General features: G+C 40.8%; 2 protein-coding genes across 4 annotated transcripts; both read left to right on the top strand.

The window, feature by feature from the left end:
* Positions 1-604: 604 nt before the first annotated feature.
* Positions 605-9,106, top strand: cdk5rap3 (CDK5 regulatory subunit associated protein 3). Its single transcript, XM_033610725.2, has 14 exons — positions 605-749; positions 1,016-1,061; positions 1,967-2,098; positions 2,878-2,978; positions 3,149-3,197; positions 4,069-4,247; positions 4,341-4,477; positions 4,627-4,771; positions 5,113-5,220; positions 6,330-6,411; positions 6,521-6,609; positions 8,229-8,434; positions 8,526-8,697; positions 8,966-9,106. The coding sequence occupies exons 1-14, from the start codon at positions 744-746 to the stop codon at positions 9,029-9,031; spliced, it is 1,518 nt and encodes a 505-aa protein (XP_033466616.1). The 5' UTR covers positions 605-743; the 3' UTR covers positions 9,032-9,106.
* A 3,569-nt stretch (positions 9,107-12,675) lies between these two features.
* nfe2l1b (nfe2 like bZIP transcription factor 1b) lies at positions 12,676-24,677 on the top strand. Of its 3 annotated transcripts, none has more exons than XM_033611574.2 (6): positions 12,676-12,901; positions 14,222-15,044; positions 17,742-17,963; positions 20,542-20,631; positions 20,740-20,895; positions 21,174-24,677. In XM_033611574.2, exons 2-6 carry the CDS (start codon positions 14,487-14,489, stop codon positions 22,545-22,547), a joined length of 2,400 nt encoding a protein of 799 aa, XP_033467465.1. In that variant the 5' UTR covers positions 12,676-12,901; positions 14,222-14,486; the 3' UTR covers positions 22,548-24,677. The 3 variants fall into 3 exon arrangements, with proteins under 3 accessions (XP_033467465.1, XP_033467467.1, XP_033467466.1); XM_033611575.2 differs by lacking the exon at positions 12,676-12,901 and adding an exon at positions 13,279-13,834; XM_033611576.2 differs by lacking the exon at positions 20,542-20,631 and having other exon boundaries at positions 12,677-12,901.
* The last annotated feature ends 27 nt before the right edge of the window (positions 24,678-24,704 follow it).

The following is a 24,704-nucleotide window of genomic DNA, read 5'->3' as shown; positions in this document are numbered from 1 at the left end:
CATTTATCTAACAGTAGTAACTTTACAGCAGTGGTTGAAAGTAACTAAGTACATTTACTCAACTGTACTGTACTTTAATACAATTTTGAGATACTTGTTCAATATTTAAGTATTTCTATTTTATGCTACTTTATACTCATACCCCACTTAATTTATTTGAAAGCTGTAGTGACTAGTTACTTTGCAGATTTTGATTATTTATATGAATTATAATTTTAGAAATTAATTATGATGAATCTTACAGATTAGGCTTTTCAGCTGAATATAGATTTGTTAAAATTAGCTCCACCTTTACCAGCTGCATGGAGAACTGAATAATATAATATAATATAATATAATATAATATAATATAATATGATATAATATAATATAATACATTATGATTTAATTTAATTTAATTTAATTTAATTTAATTTAATTTAATTTAATTTAATTTTCATTGCTGGCAGTTGGTGTGTTGACAGTTCTACACCGCCCTCTCCTGGCAGACTGTGAACCTGCACCCAATCAGAGGCTACACCCTCCACCAATCAGCTGCAGGCACCAGCATAGTGAACTCTCATTGGTCAGTCCTTCTGGCTACTAAAATGTCACCTCCTTCTATTGGCTCTCCTTCCCGTAACGTGTCATAAACAGTGGAAGTCCGTATGGTGACAGTACATCTGAATAAAAACCTGTTAAATAAATTAAAATGAAGCCGTAAATTATCGGAAGTGCTTTCGTTTCGGAGAGTTAAAGAAACAATGGAGGTAAGATGAGATAACGTCTCTCGTGACGCGGTGTCTATGTAGCATGCTAGCTAACGTTAGCTAGCTGTCACGCAGGCAAAGTCCAGCTAACTGAAAAATAAAAGCAATGAGAACAGTTTGTCCTCTTATTTGAGAATTTCTGCTTTCTGTGCAGCTGTTAAACGTTACATAAAATGCAGTGTCTTCTCCCTGAACAATGCACCGCCACAGAAATAGCGATTAAAGTGTAAAATACTAATGTTTTGACTGTTTTCTTTATTCAACAGAATATTCAAAACCTTCCAATCGACATCCAGACCAGCAAGCTTTTGGGTAAGATACTAAAATTAAATGTGCTGCTGTTAATTGAACGTGTTGATACAGAAATAAAAGTACTAATACCACACTGTGAAAACACTGCACTCCAAGTAAAAGTCCTGAACTCAAAACCCTACTTACAGAAAAGTATGTCTCAAAAAAATGTACTTAAAGTATGTGAAGTAAAATTACTCGTTGTGCAGTGAAATGTTCCTTTAAAGTGTTTTACTATTATATATGATGTTTTGGATGAATATTACAGCTGCACTAATGTGTATGTTGCATTTTAATGCTATAGATGTCATAGGTTGTGCTTATTTTTACTCCTTTATGTACTGTTGGGGAGTTCAGTCTACAGCAATGCATCAGATTATATGAGATCATCATATGTTTGCAGCATCACTGTCCTGTGACAACCACAAATCCCTAAAAAAGTCAACTTTTCATGGGGTCAGAAAAACAGCCCTGTGATGGAGCTTTGTGACGATGCATTTTCCAGCTGATCCAAGAGGGTTTTTAAAGATTTTATTTAGCTTGAAGTAGTAGGAGAATTCTCTCAACACACAATCCTTTAGTTTATCACAAACATTTAACATCAACACATCTGAAGATACATGGCTTTCACTGGACAGGAAGGGGATAAACATTTGTAATTTCTAAGTAACCAAAACTGTCAGACAAATGTAGTGAAATAACAATTGCAATTTTGTCTCTGAATTGTACTGGAGTGTTTAAAAGTAGCATAAAATCAAAGCTCAAGTAAACTACAAGTAACTCAGACTTGTACTGAAATAAAGTACTTGAGTGAATGTTATTTTCACTGTTACTTGTGTTTCTTTTCCACCAACTGTTCCCTGTAACAAATAAATTAAATGATGCCAAATGCTCAGATGTTACTGATGTTGAATCTGTGTCCACAGACTGGCTGCTGGATCGACGTCACTGTAATCTGAAATGGCAGAGTGCAGTCAAAGTGATCAGAGAGAAGATCAATGCTGCCATCCAGGACATGCCAGAGAACGAGGAGATCAAGCAGCTTCTCTCCGGCTCCTGTAGGTCCATTACAGCCACAGATTGAGCCTCTCATATTTTATCAGTACATTAAGGTTACAGAGATGAGTGCCCATTTGTCTGGAAGATATCCAGGAGGTTGTTTAACAACACTTCTTACTATCTTGATTTAAAAGGAACATGTGAATTCAAATTATATAAAAAATATATGATATCAGAAACAGTTGTCTTGATCAAGTTTACTTTTTGTATTTTATATTTGCCTTTACAATAATGCATTTGTAATTTTCTTGTGTCCTATAATACAGCCATTTTTTGTTTGCTACACTGTCTTATTGTCTTACATGTCATATTGTTGTATGTTGTCATGATATTTCCAGCTACCGTTTTTGTTTGGTTTCGGGAATCTTGCTTGGGAAAATGCTTAAAAATCTTTATTGCTGCACAGCCGAAGAAATATGTTTTTTAACTAGATGTTAAAAATTCTTTAAGGAGTCTGAAAATATATAGTAAACAGCTGTAATTGTTGTTATTTGTCTCAGTCCCTTACAACTTAGTCCTGCAACAAAATCGTCTTTTTTCCACTTCTGTGACTCAGAGAATAATTCATTCCTTATTATTTGAGGTCACATTTGTTGAATTATAAACACCTTATTGTTACAGCTTTAGCCCTCAGCTGTATTAGTATGTGTATTGTTATTTAACGTAGCGTAAATCCTGTGTAGTAATTGTTAGTTTCTGATCTGTTCTGCTCTCCATCCTCTCTATAAATGCCTAAAAGTTGTCATACCCTGTTTTGCTTGTTTGTTTTTATCAATAGACATTCACTACTTTCACTGCTTGAGGATAGTGGAGATACTGAAGGGGACTGAGGCTTCTTCCAAGAACATCTTTGGCAGATATTCATCTCAGAGGATGAAGGTGAGAGGATTCAGACAAACTGCTATTGTCTCACAGCCTGAGGACTGGCCAGAGTTTAATTAGTACCACAAAGGACAGGATTTATTCATCCTATTTTCCTCTGCTCTAAATCTACTGACACCATCCTAACACTGAGAGTTGAATTGGGGTTTCTGTGTTTGTTGTCACAGGACTGGCAGGAGATTGTGTCCCTGTATGAGGCAGATAATGTCTATCTGGGTAAGTTCAATATCTTTCCTTTTTGGTACGATTGATTTGTACCATGTCCAAGTATGATTGTCTCCCTCTCCAGTCCCCTGCTGCTCAGCTTTAACACTAGTAATATTTTTCAGTACCCGAGTACGCCCACATCATCATCTATGTGACATTTGCTTACGTTGTCGCTACAGTGTAGAAAGAGCGCCAATCGCCAGATCCCAAGCCCACACAGTGGAGTTAACCTTAACATTATGGCTGCTGTCATTTATATTATGGAGACAGTGTCAAGAACGACCCTCTTGTTGTCCTTCCAACTTTATCACCCATGGCCGTGCAGTCCAGAGGTCGAGATTGTAGGAGATTTTGGGAGAATACCAGCAGTGTTGAAAAGACCTTTGCACCTCTACTTGCTGACTACTACTTGTATTAAGTTTATCACACCTGATTAGAGCCATAGCCATGCTCACATCAAACATATTTACGACTATCTTTTCAAGTGAACCCAGGCACGGATGAATGTACTGTGCCCAAGTACAGCACACAATGTTCACACTAATCAAATGATTTGGACAAGTGTGCTTGGATCACGGCCCAGGTCCCTGATGTGAAAGCCTCCTTAAACAGACATGCTTCATGCAAGTAAACTGACTGTGCCTCCAGTACTTGTTCTCATTCTGTTGTAGACCAGCGAGTCCAAAGTTATCTTTTTCTAACTTGTGAAAACAGTATTTTTTGTTGCTGCTGCTCAGATAATTTCCATTATAAAATATTTATGCATATCATTATGATTTCCCCTATTATAGGACATGGGGAAATAACATCCAATTATAGAATCTAAATCATTTCATGTATAGAATTCATTAATAAATAAAGAATTCATTGTGTGTCCCAGCGGAGGTGGCCAGCCTGCTGAGTCGCAATGTGAGCTATGAAGGCCCGGCTCTGAGGAAGCAGATGGCCAAAGCCCAGCAGCTGCAGCAGGAGCTGAGCAGGCGGGAAGTGGAGTGTCAGAGCTCGGCCGCAGACCTGAGGGAACGCTACTATGCTGCCTGCAAACAGTACGGCATCACAGTAAGTACAAGAACATTATAAGAACATTAAAACACTTTTCTTATGCTCTCTGTGTTTGCATTCTTCATCCTGTTGATTTGTTTCCTCTCACAGGGAGAAAATGTGGCCCGAGAGCTTCAGGCTCTGGTCAAAGACTTACCAGCAGTTCTTGAGGAAGTCGGGAGGGATGCAGCAAAGTTTGAGGAGCAAATCAAATTTTATACTGCTTTCACAAACTTTGTATGTGAGTGGTGAGTATAAAATAAAATAAATTAGTTTTTAGTCTACACACACATTATTAACAGCAGTGAAAATGAAGTGTAAAACACATCTCTGTAACTTTAAAAACCTTGAGAAACTTAATCATTTGTCCTATTTGCTCACCTGTCGTTATCTGTAGGTCTGAACCCGTCCTGCCCATGCTCACATTCGCCCAGAGGAGAGGAAACACAACGTTTTACGAGTGGAGAACAGGGAGTGTTCCCACAGTTATTGAGAGGCCAGTTGTGGAGGAACCACCTTCTGATACAGTCACAGATGATTCGGTTGGTTGCACTGTCTCTATGTTATGTAATAATCAGGATCATCATGTGATAGAACTTAAGTAAAGTCTTTCTGTATTTTTAAAATCTTAAATCCATCTTAATGTTGTTGTACATTTAAATGTTATAGATCACGCCTTAATTCAGATTATCACATTTAATAATATATTTTAGTGTTGAAACATTTCTGTAACTCAGCCCCAGGACTCACGTGGCAGCTTTGTGCTACTGCGAGATGTTTAATGCCAGAATAGGTCAAATAAGTATATTAATGTGTTAATTCACAATCAGTTTTCCTCACATCTGACTTAATGTTTCTGTATGATGTTTCAACCCCGCTGTAGATCGACTGGGGCGACTTTGGCAAAAGTGCAGACACTCAGGGCATCACTGCTGGCATCGCTCTTGAGGAGGGAATAGACTGGGGCATCAGCCTGGAGCCGAGCTCTGAGGTCAGACAGCTGAACAAATCTGCAGATTGATTTTCTACACACTGTGTTCACCTGATGTTATTCAAATTTTTCTACGTAGATGTTTGAATAAATGAAGTGCAATCTCTACAAAAAGATTATATTAATACCTAGTTTGCATTCAGCATTTATTGGTATTGATAACATTCAGCATTACTTACAGATGTGATCCCAAGCCAATGGGTTAAAAAGAAATTGGAACTGTCTGCTAAAGATGATGACCAAACAGTAAAATACTGAGCAAAAAATAATGGATAAATAGGTTTGAATAAGTATTTAAAAAATGGATAAATGGTTGAAGTTAGTAGCTTAAAATAATGGACAAATGGTCAAAATGAGGAGCTAAAAATAACAGATAAATGGCCGAAATAAATAGTTGAAAATAACAGATAAATGGCCGAAATAAATAGTTGAAAATAATGGACAAATGGTTGAAATAAATAGGAAAAATAATAGATAAAGCCTTAAAATAAGTAGCTTAAAATAATGGACAGATGGTCAAAATGAGGAGCTAAAAATAACAGATAAATGGCCGAAATAAATAGTTGAAAATAATGGATAAATGGTTGAAAAAAATAGGAAAAATAATAGATAAAGCCTTAGGTAGGTAGCTTAAAATCTCTCTTAATGAGAAGGTAGCTTAAATTGGTAGATAAATAGTTGAAATAAGTAGTTAAAAATAATAGATAAACAGGTCAAAATAAGTACTTAAAAATGGATAGATTGTTGAAGTAAGTAGCTTAAAATAATGAATAAATGGTCAAAATAAGGAGCTAAAAAATAACAGATAAATGGCTAAGTAAGTAGCTTAAAATAGATAAATATTTGATATGGCTAGCTTAAAATAACAGATAAATGGATGAAATAAATTGTTAAAAATAAAGAATTAATTGTTAAAACACATATTTAAAAATGGATAAGTAGTTGAAATAAGTTGTGAAAAAAATAAATGAATGGGTGAAATAAGTATTTTAAAAGGATAAGTGGTTGAATTAAGAAGCTTAAAATAGGGTCTGTGAATACACATCAGACAGTAAAGTTTGGGAACCACAGCTCTAACAGCTCCACTCTCTGTCTGCCTCCCGCAACAGGACACTGGTGCTGGTGGGATTGACTGGGGTGACAGTGAAGCAGCTCCCATTGAAATCGAAATTGTAGACGCGGGCGCTGACTGTAACTATCCTTCTTTCTATTTTCTAAATTTGCCGTTACAGCTGCAACATGTGTCACATTCTCAGCTGTTAAATATCTGTTTGCTGAAGATATGTGTGTCATCTTGCAGGTCCTGAGGGCGTGGCAAGGGGCGAGGATGCCTTAACTGTTCTGGAGAACTCTCAGTCACGCAGCCAGTTCATCGATGAGCTAATGGAGGTGAAGACTTCAGTCAGCTAGTTTCAAATTACTCTAGACTGTGCATATTCTTATATATCTTTATGTTTGAGATTATGTCACCAAAGTTGTGATTTTAATAAGTTTGCCACCAGCTTCAACATTTCAACCCTATAAAGTGGTGTGTCTGTATTATCTGTACAGCTTGTTTCACCTGTGCCCAAGTGGTCAAAAAACTGTTGATGCAGGCTTTAATAATCTTTTTATGGCTGTATCTTAAAGCTGGGGTAGGCAGTTTTTTTGGTGTCATTGGTCTTTGGAGAAATCCAGACGTCTGCACCTCCTCTTGGCTCTGTTCAGGCTTTAGAAAATCTAGCCTGTGTGAGGGGAGACTGTGGCCAATCACAGGTCATTTCAGAGAGAGGGCGTTCCTATTGGCTGTTGTACAAATGCACATGAGCATGCACGTCCCTTCAGATGATGAGAGTCTGATTCAATGGTGGAAGTCGAATCGCTTTAAATGAGTAACAGAAGAAGAGAAGAAGAAGAACAAGTAAAGCGTACAGCATGGACGAAATGTACAGAGCTGTAAAGTTGTCCACCATGGTAGCAGTTAGCTGCTAGCTAACTGTAGCTAACTTGTTTGTCTGTTGTTTGGTCGTGAGGTAATAGGTCAATCATAAAAACATCCAGTTTTTTCCACTAACAAGCTGAAAGGGGCATATCTCCACCTGTCATAGAGGAGTCAGACATACTTTGGTCAATAAATATATTCCCCTCCCATGCTTGTATACTGGGACAAGGACAGTAGTCCAGTTAAATGGCCAAGTTGAGCTGTGACTGTAGCTCGATGTAACTGTGCATGTAAATGTACTGAGTGTGTGATGTCGGAGCTTTACAGGCTCACGAGTTTGCAAAGTAAACAGGACAGTTATTCTCATAGAACTGCTTCTATAGAGCGGCATCGTGATCACAAGAACAATCAGGATGATTGAATGACTAGTACTCGTACAGGTTACTGTATGAAGCATGTGAATATACCCGTGTTCGGCTGTTGGGAGGGGCTTAGGAAAACTGCCTAGCCCAGCTTTAACATGTTTACATGTGCAAATTCAATGACTGCAAACAACAAGGACTATGTGTGTGCATCACAAATATAAGTAAAAGGAAGTTGCAGTATTTGTTTAGCTTGCAGGCTGCAGGGAAGTTGACAGTCACAGAAAAGTTAGTCTGATTCACCAGAGGTAGACTGTGGAAGCCTGCAACTTCCTGCAACTATAAGCCTGTCGTTGGCTTTATATTTCGGCCGCCCCCCACCCCTCTTTGGCTATCTGCATGCTACCATTTTGCAAGGCCTCCATCGCTGCGTTCTGGGCTTAGCGCTGTCCAAGACTGTGGTTTAGAGGAATAAAAACAACCTAGAGCCTTTCTTTCTCCCAAAGCAAAAAAATATCAGTGCTTCCAGACCTTTCTCCAGCGCTGACACAGCGCTGTGGAGGTAGGCCTGGCTATGCAAGACGACAGAACAGTAGATTGAATCGTGGGGTTCAAGGTTGTTTGAAGGAGGGCCACCATGTTTACTGTTGCTGAGTAGTATTTGGATGAGATCATCTATTAGATTTGCCCCAAACATGAGACACTTGTTCCATGTGTCTGTACAGCTGGAGGTGTTCCTAACCCAGCGCATCAGTGAGATGGGAGAGGAGGGAGACGTGGTAGCTATGAGCCAGTTCCAGATGGCCCCCTCTGTCATCCAAGGCCAAACCCGTGAACACGTCCAGGAGATGCTGTCAGAGGTGCAGGACCTCCTGGGCCGCCTCACCTCTCTCCGGATGCAGCACCTGTTCATGATCCAGGCCTCGCCACGGTACGCTGCTGTACCTTATCCTCACAGTATCAGTTCAGTCAGCATAAACAATCATTTCTCTTTTTATTAATATATGAAATGTGTTGCTCAGGTATGTTGAGCGTGTGTCCGAGGTGCTGAGGCAGAAGCTGAAGCAGGCAGACATCCTGCTACTGAAGGCAGCCACAATGGTTGAGAGAAGGCAGGAAGCCCTGGAGGAGCAGTCCAGACTGGAGCCTCGTGTTGACCTGCTGGCAGGGCGCACCCGGGAACTCCAGAAAATGGTATTGGATTACTATTTCAGTTTATTTATGTTCACTGGGTTGGCAGTTTTCCAGCTCACTAGAAAGAGGAGAGTGTGTAGCCTGTTTTTCACCCCTCAGAGCATCCCAGTAAACATTTGTCACAAGATCATTAATCTGATCACTGAAGTTTTACAGTGGCAGAATAATTGAAGGGAACATAAATATGGCTCGTAATTAATATATGTTACACATTAAAAGATCTTGGTAATTATGAGTATTGACTGTAAATTGTTTTTTGTTTTTGCAGATTGAAGCTGACATTTCAAAGCGATACCACAACAGGCCCGTCAACCTGATGGGGGTGAACATATAATGAACATCACAGATGTCTACTGAAATTATTTTGTCATGATCTACATGGAGAAATAAAAGTGGTATTTAATTTTCAGTCTTGTGTGCTCTTTACTTATTTTAAAAAAAATTAAAACAGAATAAGAAACATTTGATATTTTACGAATGTGTGTGTGTATGTGTGTGTGTGTATGCTTGTGTAAACTTTGTTAATTCATTTATGAATGCATCCACTATATGCTTAATTTAAGAAATACTTCACCCTCTAAATTACCAACTGTATATCAATTACTCGCCCCATGTTAAGTTGAATTTTTGAAGAACACAAACCAACGGAGACTAAAAACTGAAACTTACCAATGCTTTCACTTTCAGTCTTGGTCACAGGGGTTGACCACAAGGTAACGCAATATCTTTGGTAAGTACTGAGCTTACAGCTGGATAAATGAAACTTGCATCATGCTGCACAAGTAGAGTGTGAGTTTGTAAACATGTTCTGATATAGTTTGCTGCAGTTAAATGTGGTCCACAGTGACTTCAGATTATCAAATATGTTTGCCATTTTTGGATTCTCTGTTCACCGTGGAGACGTGTGAGAAAGACTTCCTTATGAATTCAACATATTGAGGTGAGTGATTGATTTACAGATGGCATTTTGGTGGGTGAAGTATTTCGTTTAACCTGTTTCTGCTGCACTGATCATTTTGTTTTACTTATTCTAATCTTTTTTTTTTTGTTCACTGGAATATGTATCAACATAGAACAAGGATGACAGAACCAAGACCAAGTTATTACATAAAACAAATACATGACTTATTATTGCATATTAAATAAAGCAGACATAAGATACCCTTACATTTTAAGGATAAATAAAAACAAAGTGCACATAAGGTAAACTTAGTGTTCAGATCCAGAGTATTGTTGCAACATAAAGAAATTCAGCAGGTTAATAAAAATATATATATATACAGTACAGGCCAAAAGTTTGGACACACCTTCTCATTCAATGCGTTTTCTTTATTTTCATGACTATTTACATTGTAGATTCTCACTGAAGGCATCAAAACTATGAATGAACACGTGGAGTTATGTGCTTAACAAAAAAGGTGAAATAACTGAAAACATGTTTTATATTCTAGTTTCTTCAAAATAGCCACCCTTTGCTCTGATTACTGCTTTGCACACTCTTGGCATTCTCTCCATGAGCTTCAAGAGGTAGTCACCTGAAATGGTTTTCCAGCAGTCTTGAAGGAGTTCCCAGAGGTGTTTAGCACTTGTTGGCCCCTTTGCCTTCACTCTGCGGTCCAGCTCACCCCAAACCATCTCGATTGGGTTCAGGTCCGGTGACTGTGGAGGCCAGGTCATCTGCCGCAGCAGTCCATCACTCTCCTTCTTGGTCAAATAGCCCTTACACAGCCTGGAGGTGTGTTTGGGGTCATTGTCCTGTTGAAAAATAAATGATCGTCCAACTAAACGCAAACCGGATGGGATGGCATGTCGCTGCAGGATGCTGTGGTAGCCATGCTGGTTCAGTGTGCCTTCAATTTTGAATAAATCCCCAACAGTGTCACCAGCAAAACACCCCCACACCATCACACCTCCTCCTCCATGCTTCACAGTGGGAACCAGGCATGTGGAATCCATCCGTTCACCTTTTCTGCGTCTCACAAAGACACGGCGGTTGGAACCAAAGATCTCAAATTTGGACTCATCAGACCAAAGCACAGATTTCCACTGGTCTAATGTCCATTCCTTGTGTTTCTTGGCCCAAACAAATCTCTTCTGCTTGTTGCCTCTCCTTAGCAGTGGTTTCCTAGCAGCTATTTGACCATGAAGGCCTGATTCGCGCAGTCTCCTCTTAACAGTTGTTCTAGAGATGGGTCTGCTGCTAGAACTCTGTGTGGCATTCATCTGGTCTCTGATCTGAGCTGCTGTTAACTTGCGATTTCTGAGGCTGGTGACTCGGATGAACTTATCCTCAGAAGCAGAGGTGACTCTTGGTCTTCCTTTCCTGGGTCGGTCCTCATGTGTGCCAGTTTCGTTGTAGCGCTTGATGGTTTTTGCGACACATTTAAAGTTTTTGCAATTTTCCGGACTGACTGACCTTCATTTCTTAAAGTAATGATGGCCACTCGTTTTTCTTTAGTTAGCTGATTGGTTCTTGCCATAATATGAATTTTAACAGTTGTCCAATAGGGCTGTCGGCTGTGTATTAACCTGACTTCTGCACAACACAACTGATGGTCCCAACCCCATTGATAAAGCAAGAAATTCCACTAATTAACCCTGATAAGGCACACCTGTGAAGTGGAAACCATTTCAGGTGACTACCTCTTGAAGCTCATCGAGAGAATGCCAAGAGTGTGCAAAGCAGTAATCAGAGCAAAGGGTGGCTATTTTGAAGAAACTAGAATATAAAACATGTTTTCTGTTATTTCACCTTTTTTTGTTAAGTACATAACTCCACATGTGTTCATTCATAGTTTTGATGCCTTCAGTGAGAATCTACAATGTAAATAGTCATGAAAATAAAGAAAACGCACTGAATGAGAAGGTGTGTCCAAACTTTTGGCCTGTACTGTATGTATATATATATATATATAAGTTAAGCTATTCAACTATATTAAAAAGAATAAATCTTCTGTCTCTACCAGCTGCAACAGCAATGCATCAACAATTAAAATTCAATAATATATATGATTCTGAAATGAGCCATTCGCATAAGGAGTACTTTTAATTTCAGTATATTTTAGTATATTTTGATTAAAAACAAGTACAATTTTAAATGCAGGGCATTAACTGTTACAGAGTATTTCTACAATGTAGTTTAACTACTTTTACTTAAGTAAAAATTTGGAATACTTTTTCCACTACTACAAAAAAACAAATATAGTTCTTTTTATTGCATATTAAATAAAGCAAGCAATACATTTTAAGGGTATATAAAAAATAAAGTGCACATAAGACATGTACTTATTCAGCTTAAATCTCTTAAAAATTATTGCGAAACCACGTTAATTAAGTGCACACCTTTCTTATTGTTGGTAATAAATGGAAAAACAGGTCACATTCTTCATATTGCATTTTAATTTTTTTCAAATTTGATTCAGCATGTGAATATATTCCATTGTAGAGCGGGGTACAACTGAAAAATTAAAGTTATATTTTAATGTGGTCATACATCACCCGGTACATGGAATGCAAACTAGGCAAATGCATTTTCATTTTTAGTTTTTAGTAAAGTAACACATACATATATGAAAAATTATACTGCATGGTTGAATTACATTTTCATTTTCAAGTTTACATCATCATTTTAATAAAGTGTTTTGTGGGTTTCCATTCAAGTATAACATCATATTGATAGTACAGCAGTAAATAGAATATCAAATGTCATATAGTATGGTACAGTACAGACTTGTAAACTATATTATGTATATAATATAATAAGTATTTGTGTGAAAATAATCCATTTAACATTAGTAAAATTGTATGACACACTTTTCTTGATTTATTTTGAATAAAAAAACGTAATTAGTTGTTTGAATTAAGTTGTTTACCCACTAAATGTGTTAAAACATTGTATTATTTTGGTGCACATTGTGTGTTATTATTATCAGCAGGGGATTTTCAGTCGGCTGATGAAAGCTTGCTACTAGAATGTTCTGCGCATGCGCTGTGTGAAAGCGTGTTTTGGTGTCAAGCGGCTCTTGCTAGGCTAGCCGGGCCAGCTAGCAATTTTGCAAGTCATGGTGGGCCATTCAATGAGGAAAGGCTGGGGAATGCTATGTCGAGCAATACTGTGGAACATTTAATAAAACAAGACTCGCTCACTGTTGTCAGGTGGTAGCGGACTTTTGGGCATGAAGATACAGTCGCAAAATCTTCACGAGTGAGTATTAACTCAATTAACTAATAACGCACAAGCCGATACACGGATTGTCAGTGATTCGTGGCGCGAGCTAACGCTAGCGGACACATGAGTGAATAAGTAGCATTTGTGTGTAAATGACTGAACACGGTGGCGTGATTCGGTTTCATACACAAGTTACTTTTAAAAGTAGTTGAATGCTTATGATGGTTAGCATCAAACTAGCTTACAGGCTAGCAAACAGTGCAGGCTTTGAGTTCCAATAGTAGTTTAGCTTTTTCTCTAAGCCCCGCCCACGCTTCATTCCTATTGGTCGGGATTTTCTGGAGTCATGTGTCGTCACCGCGCTTGAGCCGACGCGAATGGCTGCACAATCCGTCATTCATCTTTTCACCACTTGTTGCTAGGGAGATTGTTTGATGTAGGTAGTGCTAAAATACCAGAAGGGGTACCTGTCACTTTTCAGGGTAAACAAAGATGCTAGCTAACTATTTAACGTGGCGACACGGCGTATTATTTGTACTGTACGTTACGTAATAAGGTGGTAATACGTGTGTAACAGCAGACGCCGGGTCTCAAAACACAATGTAGCTGACAGCAAACGTCATAAGGACGAAGATAGGCGCAGCTGTGCGGGAGGAGGGAGGGACCCTGCCCGCCACCTAACGTTGTCTTTGGTGCGTGTGCTAGCCAGCCCAGCGAGCCTTCTCGACTCTCCCATTCACCTTCAGCAGCACCCACAAGAAGTAGTTGTCCTGTCAAGGGTGGGGTGATGTCTAAAGCTGTGTGTTCACCATCTCTGGGCTGCTGAATTTCAAAGAAGGAGAAGGCATTGCGCGGTGCGAGCCGACATCACTTCTCTAGTCTTGGGAGGATGGAGTGGTTGCAGTGGGCTAGCAAGTCCTGATTTTTTTTTTCTCGTCATTAACATGTGTTTTATGCAAATGTAGGAAGGTAAGACTTGGGTGTCTCAGGGCTGAAACTAGTCTCATTTATGATGTTAAGATAATATAGTTTGTTGTGGAGCAATAATAATAATAAGAACACAATAATAACAATATTATGTCTCTGTGCTTTACATTAACCCACATCTTTTGGACTGTTATCTGTACATTGCACACTCTTTCTTCACTCAGTGCTGTGAGTTTTTGCACGTTCTTTGGACAATATTATAGTTTTATTTTTATATTTTTCTCTCGGTCTCTTAGTTTTTGCAGTACATGCTTAAATTGTTAATTCAGTTGTCTTTGAATATGTTTAAGCAATGCACCAATAATCCAAAGCAAAGTCTCCTAAACTGGATTCTGATTCTAATAAAATGTCATTTCTCACTTTTGTCAGGAGTGGAAACATGAGAACCTTATAAAGAACGAAGCTTTGTGCACCAACTGTCTCTCAGAGTGGAAACCCCATCTCGGATCTTACATGCCTTCTAAACACTCAGAATCCAGTTGAAGACCCCTTCCCCTCACTGTCCTTGACCACTTTTTTACGTTCATGTATCTATCTCCGTCTTCTAGTACAAGTACAGAGGTATTGATCCGAGCTAGTTGGCCCCATTTTTGTTTTTATTTTTTACTTTCACCTTTTGTTCCTTTGTAAAGAAATGCTTTACCTGAAAAAGTACTTCACAGAGGGCCTGATTCAGTTCACCATCCTTCTGAGTCTCATTGGGGTGCGGGTGGACGTTGACACCTATCTAAGCAATCAGCTGCCCCCACTGAGAGAGATCATCCTGGGCCCTAGCTCAGCCTACACCCAGACACAGTTTCACAACCTGCGCAACACGCTGGACGGCTATGGCATCCATCCAAAGAGTGTGGACCTCGACCATTTCTTCACCACAAGACGGCTGCTGAACCAGGTGCGCCAGCTGGATCGCCTCTCTGTGCCCAGTACCGAGCTCAACACCTGGCTAGTGCATCGTGACTCTGAGACTGTGGTGTCCACCAGCAGCCAGTCCAGCCCCAGCATCACCCTGGACAATGGGGGCGGCTTAGAGGACATTAACAACCCTGAAGCTACCCCGGCCATGAGGGGAGGAAGTGGAGCACCTGAATCCACGTACAACCTGAACGCAGCGGACAGCAGCCTGGGAGCTGTGGCCCCAGAGGGCAACCAGGAGCAGGGCAGCAGGGATGGCAATGACGACCTCACCAAAGAGGTACTGCACCTTCATTCATCCTTCACTCTGCTTATGTCTGGGGAGCACCTGTCAGAAGGAGGAGGGGGCAAACACCTCCCTTTGACAGGTGCTTCATGTCACCACAGTCACCTGCTGTTTCACAAATACATTTGAAGAGCAGGATTTCATAATGCACAACAATTAACAAATTACAGTTTGGATGTACATATTTTTGGTGCTCTAATTTAGTAGTGAACGTGTCTTCTAAGTAGCAACCATCACAAGCCACACATGTTAACAGAAATAAATTAATATTCAGAGAGCGTTTGTTTTCATCAATGTTACTCACTTAAAATACTGCGAGTCAGTATCAGTTTCATAAATATTTGGGGGTATGGGAGCGTAAAACACACGATTATACTGTATTCCAAAAAATTAAAACATACACTGAGTTTGACAGCGTTTACCAGTATAATTCATGAAACCACAGCCCTGGTCCTTTATCAGTGTCAGATATTTTTAGTAAAACCAGTTGAGTCACATTCATTACAGCTGTGATTCAGCTGTGATACAACAGTTAATGTTGTAATAAGAGTGCTACTTTGAAATACACAGCAAACACTCATCGTCCATAATTTACTTTGAAATCAACACTAAAGAAAACAATATATTCTTTTACATTTACATGTGACACTTAAACATTTCTATGTATAATAGATTGTTGTTAGTAGTTATTTTACTGTTTAAAATACTTGTATTTAGAGTTGTACCGATACCGATACCAGTATCGGAAATGCCTCCGATACTGCCTAAAATGTGGTATCGGGTATCGGCGAGTACATTCTATGACCAATCCGATACCACGTAATGCCTCAGGTCATTACGCATACTCACGCTACAGGCAAACGAAATGGAAACAGAGTGGAGTTTAAAAAGCATTCTACTGTAGCCTTTAAAATGTCTTTTTACCAAATTGTGTGGCTGCACTTTAACCCGTGTCTTGATCTGTGTCAACACTGGATAATAATAATGAAAACAATTCATATCCCATCCATTTTTATTTTACGCGATGGTATCGGATCGGCACTTGATATCTGCAGATACCTAAGGCTTAGGGATCGGAATCGGTAGCAGGAAGGAAAAAGTGGTATTGGTACATCTCTGCTTGTATTAAAAGGTCCAGTGTGTAGGATTGAAGGGGATATATTGGTAGAAATGGAATATAATAAGTATATTTTCTTTGGTGTATAAACACCTAGAAATAAGAATATTTGTGTTTCTGTTACCTTAAAATGAGCCATTAATATCTACGTGGGGAGCGGGTCCTCATCCACTGAAATCACCATTTTGCACCACCATGTTGCTACGGTAGCTTAGAATGGCCAAACCAAACACTGGCTCTAGGTGGGGCCATTCACGTTTTCGCGTTGGCCACCGTACTCAGCAGCCCCTCTGCACACGAGTGTTTGAAAACACCATTTTTATTTAAAGTGAAACTGCTTTATTCACTGTTTTTACCGGTTTAAATCACAGGTACCGTTTGTTTTGGGGAGGAAGCGACCTCTAAGAATAATTGGGCTTGCTGTAAAAACCTTCTGAACAAGAAGCACTTAAGGAACTCTAACGAGGAGAAGCTGTTCCCGGTTGCAGTTTGCAATCCTCACGCTAGATGCCACTTACTCCCTCTAAATCTTAAACACTGTTCCTTTTAGCTTTTACTGGAACTACTGGAGCTTTCCACTAGAGCTGGAACACCCGTATTCACCCTCAAAAGCCCAGCTTGCTCTGATTGGTCAGCGATTACGGGTCTTCCGTGTCTTGGCATCTCTGTGCTGTCATTTCAGCCGGAGAATGACTGTAACAGAGTATAGAAGCACTTTTACCATTACAAAATAACCGATATAAGCTGCTGAACAAGATAACAGGTTTCCCTGATGTTAGCATGTAGCTACACGCACATTAGCAGCTTGCAGTTAGTGCACTTTGCATTGTGAAAAATATCCAGTAAAAGCTTCTAAACACAGCTGCACATGTTCGAGCAGGAATCTAATCTGAGATCGGGGAGAAATGTTCAACATTGGCAATCAAGTTGACATATTTCCCTGATGTTAGCATGTAGCTACATTTAGCAGGGTAGGCTACGTATTGTAAACACTTGCAGTAGTGTGCCTGGAACTGTTGGAAATGAATATTCACTGCACTCTGAAGCCTGAGGTTTTTGCTCACAGGGATTACCCCTACATACAGTTACCTCATCATTTGAAACTGTGGCCACGTTTAATAAAAACATCCTTCACTGTAACACTTTGTATAAGACACAAAATAAAGAAAAGCATAATAGCTCCTCTTTGAGAAACCTTGCACATTATGACCATATCGATGGAATGGAGTTAGGGGTCACACAAAGTCATTGTTGGACTGTTATGAACTATGACTTCTTTCTGATCACATGTTAACCACCATGTCAAAGTGTTTCTGTCATGGTTGCAGCATCTGACTACATTTCTGTTGCATCATCCACCAAAATTACCCCTCTTATGAAATAATGAGTCAAACTGCTTGTGTAAAAGATAACCCGTGAACTTGCTAGTTTATTACTGTAAATAATAAACAAAAAATATGTTGGATTTCAGTTGTAGCTCAGTACGAGTTAATTTTGAATGCATTTAATGTCAACATGATTAACTGTCCTCTGCACAGGGCCATTTCTCATTGGTTGCTGTATGTTTTTTCCAGGACATTGACTTGATTGACATCCTGTGGAGACAGGACATCGACCTTGGTGCAGGAAGAGAAGTGTTCAACTACAGCAACCGACAGAAGGAGAGTGAGGAGGAGAAGCCCAACCCACATGAGAACAAAGACGGCAATGAGGAACAAGAGAGCTGGAGGAATGGAGTAAACTTACAGGGTGCTCAGCCAGTGGACGGGGAGACTGGAGAGAGTATCCCAGAGCAGGTTTGTAGACTAAATGGATCTCTGTATCCTAGTGTTTCATCCAGTGGGAGGTGGTACATTTAACTGTCTAATATTACATAAAAGAAAATAGAAACTTGGGAGCTGCACACTGGTGATAAAGGATAATTTCGTCCGCTGAATACGAGTTTGTATTCATGTGGAGACATTTCCAGTTAGTCTCATTTCACCATTTGCATAGAACATTGTGGGCTGAAAAATTGTGTTCATTTGCAAAATTGCTCAGTTTGAATTTAAGAGTTTCATCTCATTGTTGTGTCACGTCAGTCAGTGAGTTAAGTCTTAGACAGTGGAGGGAGAAATTAAGCAAATACGGCCATTGCTTTTATAAAGTTGAAATGCTATTAAATCATTTCAGGGCTTAACTTTGGAGAGAATTTTCCAGTGGTTCAGAGGCCGTTCAGAATCATTAGCCCCGTGACACATGAATGTAATCTTTGTAAAACTACAGATGCACACAGGTGTGGCTCGTCCAGAGCTGGCATTCGTGGTATTTGTGGCATCTGTGACATTTCTATGAACCTACACAGATAAAGAAAACAAAAATGTTGTTCTTGTCTTGTTTAGATTTTATTAGACAAGATGGTCTGACTTGAGCGCAGTACCTGAACATTAAGGAGGTGAATACACAGAATATTTGTGAACAATGCAGGATTTTGATCATGCCAGAAACTAATGTGAGGTTATAAAAATGTGCCTCAGCCTTAAAACAAGACACAGAACAGCAGAAAGAACAGATGACGGATGTTTTTGTAAGGAACCTGTTTGGTTTAAACAAACTCTACATTTGCTTGTTTCACACAGTATGTTTAGGCTGGTGTAAAAGCCCATACAACCCGCACTTATTGCAACAGACCAAGAATCCCGATTGTCAAGGTGGTCCCGGTCTGGTTCCAATCAGACTCTGGTGTGGTTCATTTGTGGTGTGAAGGCAAAGCAGACTAACACAGGCCTATAGCTACTGCTTAGAAATCCATCTTCTGATTGTAGCGATCTCCTGATTTCCCTCACATAGCCTATACTCATGCAAGATCACCATGTGAGAGCAGAGATTTTTTAGTCTGGGAACCAGACGAATCTGCTATCTCATGTTTTATTTACTGTGGCAGATGCATCTGGTCCCTCTCCTGTTCAGACAGATTCACAGCCGACCTCGGCCTGGTCGTGCCAATCACAGCCGTTTATCTAATACTGGGCTTTGATACGATGGCTGACATGTCTTCGTGCTTTACACAAAATATGGGATGATTTCATTTTTGGCTCGCGCGCCCTTGTGCTGGGGACCTTACGACAAGCGTGAACCTAGCTTAGTAAAGAGGAGCACCATCTATGTACTTCGAAGAAGCAACTAAAGGATGGGCCATTTTGCCGGCAAGCTGCGAGCGTTTAGACACACAGAGCCGGATTGGCGAGTTGCCCAATTTTCCACTGCACAGGGTAGACATATTGGCGGAACCTTTTTGGTTTTAAAAGAACGAGGCGCCCTTACGCCACGGGAGGGGCTGTTGATGACTTGAGGGAGCAGCTGTGCGACCCACTGGTGGTAGACTAACAGGAAACAGCTGATAGCAGGAATGAGCAGCTAGTAGCAAACCTGACAGACACTGTAAAGATGAGTAACTGGGGAGACAAAGAATTGCGCGCCCTCGTTGCCCTCGCAAACGAAGAGGCCGTTAACCGTCAAGTGACGGGAACAGTAAAGGGTGGGCTGACTTATAAGAGAATTGCCGAAGGACTGACCAGCCACGGCTTCCCTCCCACGTCACTGTTTACGTCACACGCTGAGCTACACGTTTTGTTACTTGCTCACGCCCCCCATTGTGTACATTCTGTATAAACAAAAGTAGGCAAGCGGGATTTTGCTGCACTCCCCGATTTTGTTTTTATACTGCCAATGCTGAAAAAAGACTGATTGGGCTTTCCTGCAAATTTGCACAATTCCTATGTAAGATGGCTATGGCTGATGTGGAACTTTCTGTTAAAAAACTATTTTCAATTTTTGATGGCAAAAGTGACCACTCATTCAGGTATTGATGCTACACCATCACAGCTCATCTCTGCACGCTGTCGTCTGTTCACATTTGTCCGTTGCTCAGCGCTACGTCACGTTTCGTTAACCTAATTGGTTGTCGGTCTGTCTTATTGCGTCCAGTGGCATTTTGATCTGCAGCCCTTGGAAATCAGAAATGAACTGAGAGGTTCCCAACTAACTGGCATTTGCAACTTGGTTTGGTGATGTCAGGCTAGAGACTTTGCCCAAACAATCAGAAGCAGATTTAAAACAGAGGTTTGGGAGTCAATACACAGTGAGTGTAAAGTAGTGATCACACACAGTAAGTATCCTCCTATAATAGTTTGCTATGGAATGCCTCTTTTGTTGCTGTTTATGATATATGAGGTCCAGTTGCACTCACAATCAGTTATTTCTTTGTGACACCAGAGAAGACGAATACACAGCTTCATCTTCTATTGGACCAGACCAGATAAACTGAGCTACAAGTGCCCTACAACAATAAATAGTTTTGACTGTATTGGTATCTCTTCTGTTGTTGTTGCCTAGCTCCCAGGTCTTGGCTCACAGACTTCACTGTCCCTACAAGAGTGCTTGAGGCTGTTGGAGGCCACTTTCCCTTTTGGAGAAGAATCTGAAGTAAAAACATAAAACTCGTTGTTTCTAATGCATTGCACAGTATTGCTTTTTTCATTGGTGTGAAAAAACTACAAGTGAGTTCAATGTTTTTGTAATGTGTCCAAACAGTTTCCAGCCCCGGTTGGCACCTCAGAAATAGTTCCCAATGGAGAAGTTCCCTCCACGTCTCAGGGCCTTCCTCTGGCACCACAGCTGCCCCCGGCGGAGCCACAGTTAGACCTGGAGCAGCAGTGGCAAGACATTATGGCCATCATGGAGCTACAGGTACGTCCCCTTTTTAAATAAATTGCTTTTTAACATGTGAGATGTATTTGTTTGTTGTATTTGTGTTGTATTTGTTGAGGTAAGTCCAAAACGAAACAGTGAAAATGATGAGGAAAAAGCACATCTGGAAGTATGAAACTTGCCGCTTCTTTACTGTGTCAGAGTGTGAAAAAATGTAACCATAGAAATTATTATTCTGTCTCATAATTATTTAGCACGAAAATGTGCTTTATAATTTGAGAAACCTGTATGTACTTAATGAAATCTTTCTGTTCAAGGCAATGGAAGTGAACAGCACTTCGCCCCACAGCAACTCCAGCACTGACAGCGGCACAAGTGGGACGACTGACTCAAACACCGCGGGAAACTTTGGACTCTCTACTCCCTCAACACCGGTGAACCAGGACGTCAGCCTTCACCAGGCGTCCCTCCCCAGCTGCAGCCAAGACTTCCCCCAGATTTTCAACCCCCAGTTGGACTCTATTAGCATCACTCCAAGAACCACCATGCTCAGATTTTCTTCCAGCAACTCCAGCAACATCAACTCCACGTTTGGAGCCACTAACCTGACCGGGATCTTTCTTCCACACATTAATAGTTCTAGTACCAACATTACATCCACGCCCATTCTGCCCGATCCATTCAGCAACCTGCTGGAAGAGTCCATGCTCGATGAGATCAGCTTGCTGGATCTTGCCATGGAGGAGGGCTTCAGCCAGGCCCAAGCTTCCCAGTTGGAGGAAGAGCTCGACTCAGATTCTGGTCTTTCCCTGGACTCCAGCCACAGCCCCGCCTCCCCAAGCAGCTCTGAGACATCCTGCTCTTCGGCAGCGTCTTCGTCTTCAACGTCTGCCACCTTCTCCGAGGAGGGAGCTGTGGGGTACAGCACCGACTCTGAGGTTGCTACTGCGGAGACAGAGGAAGGTGCTGTTGGTGGTTATCAGCCTGAGTACAGTAAGCTCTGCCGTATGAGCTATCAGGACCCCTCCCAGTTCCACAGCCTCCCTCAGCTCGACAGCATCAGCCACAATCATACTTACAACCTGCCGCTTTCCTCTGCGTTCACCGAGCACCCAGAGCTCCCCATTTCAGCTGGGAAGAAGACTGTCCGGGACAAACACAACAAGCTTCAGCCTCCTCAGGACTTGCTCGACAAGCACTCAAGTCGTGACGAACGCCGAGCCCGGGCCATGAAAATCCCCTTCTCCAACGAGAAGATCATCAACCTGCCTGTGGAAGAGTTCAACGAGCTTCTAGCCAAGCACCACCTAAGTGAAGGCCAGCTTGCCCTCATCCGCGACATCCGCAGGCGCGGCAAGAACAAGATGGCGGCCCAGAACTGCCGCAAGCGCAAGCTGGACACCATCATAAACCTGGAGCAGGGCGTCCAAGACCTGAGGCGCGACAAGTCCCGCCTGCTGAAGGAGAAGATGGAGTTCATCCGTTCCATCCGACAGATGAAGCAGAAGATGCACAGTCTGTACCAGGAGGTGTTCACTCAGCTACGAGATGAGGAGGGCCGGCCCTATCCTCCCAGCGAGTACTCGCTCCAGTACAGCGCTGACGGCAGCGTGCTGATCATGCCCCGTGGCGTGACAACTGCTGAGCAGAACCGAAAGCCCGAGAAAAAACAGAAGGACAAAAAGAAGTGAGGGGGGCAAACTGCTGTTTATTCTATCACTTTGCTAAATCAATAAGAAAGATTTCTGCAGATGCAAGAGAGATGTCCTTTTTTCCTTTAAGAAGATTCTGGTGAGTAGAAAAATGGCATTGTTGACTACTCTTCCTGCATTAGTTTCTCCCTTTTCAATCTGTTCCTACATTTTTTTTCCTGGAAACAACTTTGAAGCAGAAGTAGCTCTTCGTTTGAGTACTGATATTTCATTATTTAGACGGGGGAAAACAATAAGCAAGGAGACGAGGGATATAAAAGGACATAAAATGAGCTATTAGAAAAATTTTAGCTGCTCTTGATCCTTTTGCATCAAACCACTGAGGATGGAGAAGATGTGTAGGGTGAAACGAGGGACTGGTGTCGAGACAAGTGGGAGTAAAAGAACACTGTCAGCGAGGATGGTTGGAATACCTATGCACCGAAGGTTTTAAAGGACAGATCACACCCCACCCCTGGAGACTTTTAGTGATTTTTGTCACTGAGGCTTTTGAGTTGCAAATCTTCAGGCAAAGAACAGCATCTATGGTTGTTGGAGAGTTTAGATACCAAAGGCTAAAGGAAGTCCATCATTTTAGGATGCCATTAACACCGATCCTAACCAAAGGTTGTATGGTGCACATCACTTGATCTGAATACATCTTAAATGCTAAAACACTGCACTCCAATTCTGTTGGTTTGTGTATCGCAAATTCCAGTTTTTGAGTCAGTTTGTCGGCGGCATCTAAGTTTAGAAGGCCCTGAAGGGATTGATGTGTGGAAGGAGGATGTTGAGACAAGAAGAGAGTCAGAGGCTGTGTTCCTGGGCTGGCCACTGCTAAAAGGGGCCTGGAGGTGAAGTCCTGCAAGAGGAGCAGACGGAGGTTTTAGGGAGGAGGCACACTGCATTGCAAAATGTATCAACTTCCTTATAAATTATACATAGCACTGTAATTTGTCTTTAAAAGGCTTGGCTATATGCATTTTGCCGTGTCTGTCGCTATTCCTTCGCTGCAGGTTTAAATACGGGAGCTGCGTTTAGGAAGGCTCTTATTAACTGTTCATAATCTGTAGTATAAGCAAGGTTATAGGTCTAGCCACATCAGCTTTATGTACAAGTCTACACTCTTTTTTTTGTTGATTTTAAAACTTCACACAGCCGGTAAACGGGAGGAACTGAAGATACTGTGGTGGGCATTCAGCTCCAGAGAGTACTGTATGATTACCACCAACTCCAGGCTATCACAGATCAGATTTATGGATCATTTGTTGATGTTTTCTTTGCTCTTGGATGCCTTGTTTTAAGCACTAACTTAAAACCGGCTCAGTTGTCGCTGTGGTGTAGCGATATCCCTTTCAAGTAACTTATTTGCCAACTGAAAGCCACTTGAGGTAATTTTTTTAAACTGCTGTAAAGCCGAGGTGTTGGCTTGAATATTACGAGTCCTGTGTTTTTAAGTTTTTTGTGTTGATGACAAAGTGAGCCGAGTCGTTACATGAGATAGAAGTTATTTGAACGCGTGCAATGACGGTGTGCGTTACGGCCACTTTGATTTGAATGCCTTTCTTTCACAATCTCATTCTCTCTCACTTTAAATGTTTTGAGAACTGGAGGGAAACGTTCTCAAAGTAGAAGTGCTATTACTTGTCTATTTGAATGAAGTTTTGTCAGTACATGTCACATCGCCCTGTTTTAAAAACAAAAAAAGAAAAATAGGTAGCTGAGATAGGTTGCAGCTGAGATAGCGGTTAGGCTAGAGTATTTACATGAGGCTGAACTGAAGTCGCAACGTTAAGATGATGTCCAGACAATTGTTTTTGAAAGGAGAAATGTCCTCATTAAATGTGATATTCAGGCATGAAACTCTGGTTAACATTCACTTCAGTGTAACCCAGTGCGACACCAACTATTTAGTATTGCTACTACTTAGTGCACTTTTTTTGTCTGTCTTGTTATGTAAATATTTTCATGTTTGTGTTTGTCATGATTTATGTACTTTGTCAAATGTCTCCATAACAGTCTCAACCCTCTAATTTCAGTTTGGATGTAGTTCCCTCTGTTTTGAGATATTTGCCGGCAATCAAAAATTGTTTTTATTGATTAATAAAGTGTTTTTATTTTCACCTGTGACTCTTGTGTTCTAGTTGCATATGTTAT

This window comes from Epinephelus lanceolatus, chromosome 21 (genome assembly GCF_041903045.1).
Source record: "Epinephelus lanceolatus isolate andai-2023 chromosome 21, ASM4190304v1, whole genome shotgun sequence".
Lineage (NCBI taxonomy): Eukaryota > Metazoa > Chordata > Actinopteri > Perciformes > Serranidae > Epinephelus > Epinephelus lanceolatus.
Note: the sequence above shows the minus strand (reverse complement) of the source record. Positions and strands in the feature narration are given on the sequence as shown.

Bases quoted from the DNA above. Each gene is read 5' to 3' on its own strand.
- cdk5rap3 (XM_033610725.2), top strand. The intron at 4,772-5,112 runs GTTGGTTGCACT...ACCCCGCTGTAG, and splicing joins ATACAGTCACAGATGATTCG to ATCGACTGGGGCGACTTTGG. The intron at 5,221-6,329 runs GTCAGACAGCTG...CTCCCGCAACAG, and splicing joins GCCTGGAGCCGAGCTCTGAG to GACACTGGTGCTGGTGGGAT.
- nfe2l1b (XM_033611574.2), top strand. From the start codon at position 14,487: ATGCTTTACCTGAAAAAGTACTTCACAGAGGGCCTGATTCAGTTCACC. The intron at 15,045-17,741 runs GTACTGCACCTT...TGTTTTTTCCAG, and splicing joins ATGACGACCTCACCAAAGAG to GACATTGACTTGATTGACAT. The intron at 20,632-20,739 runs GTAAAAACATAA...GTGTCCAAACAG, and splicing joins CTTTTGGAGAAGAATCTGAA to TTTCCAGCCCCGGTTGGCAC.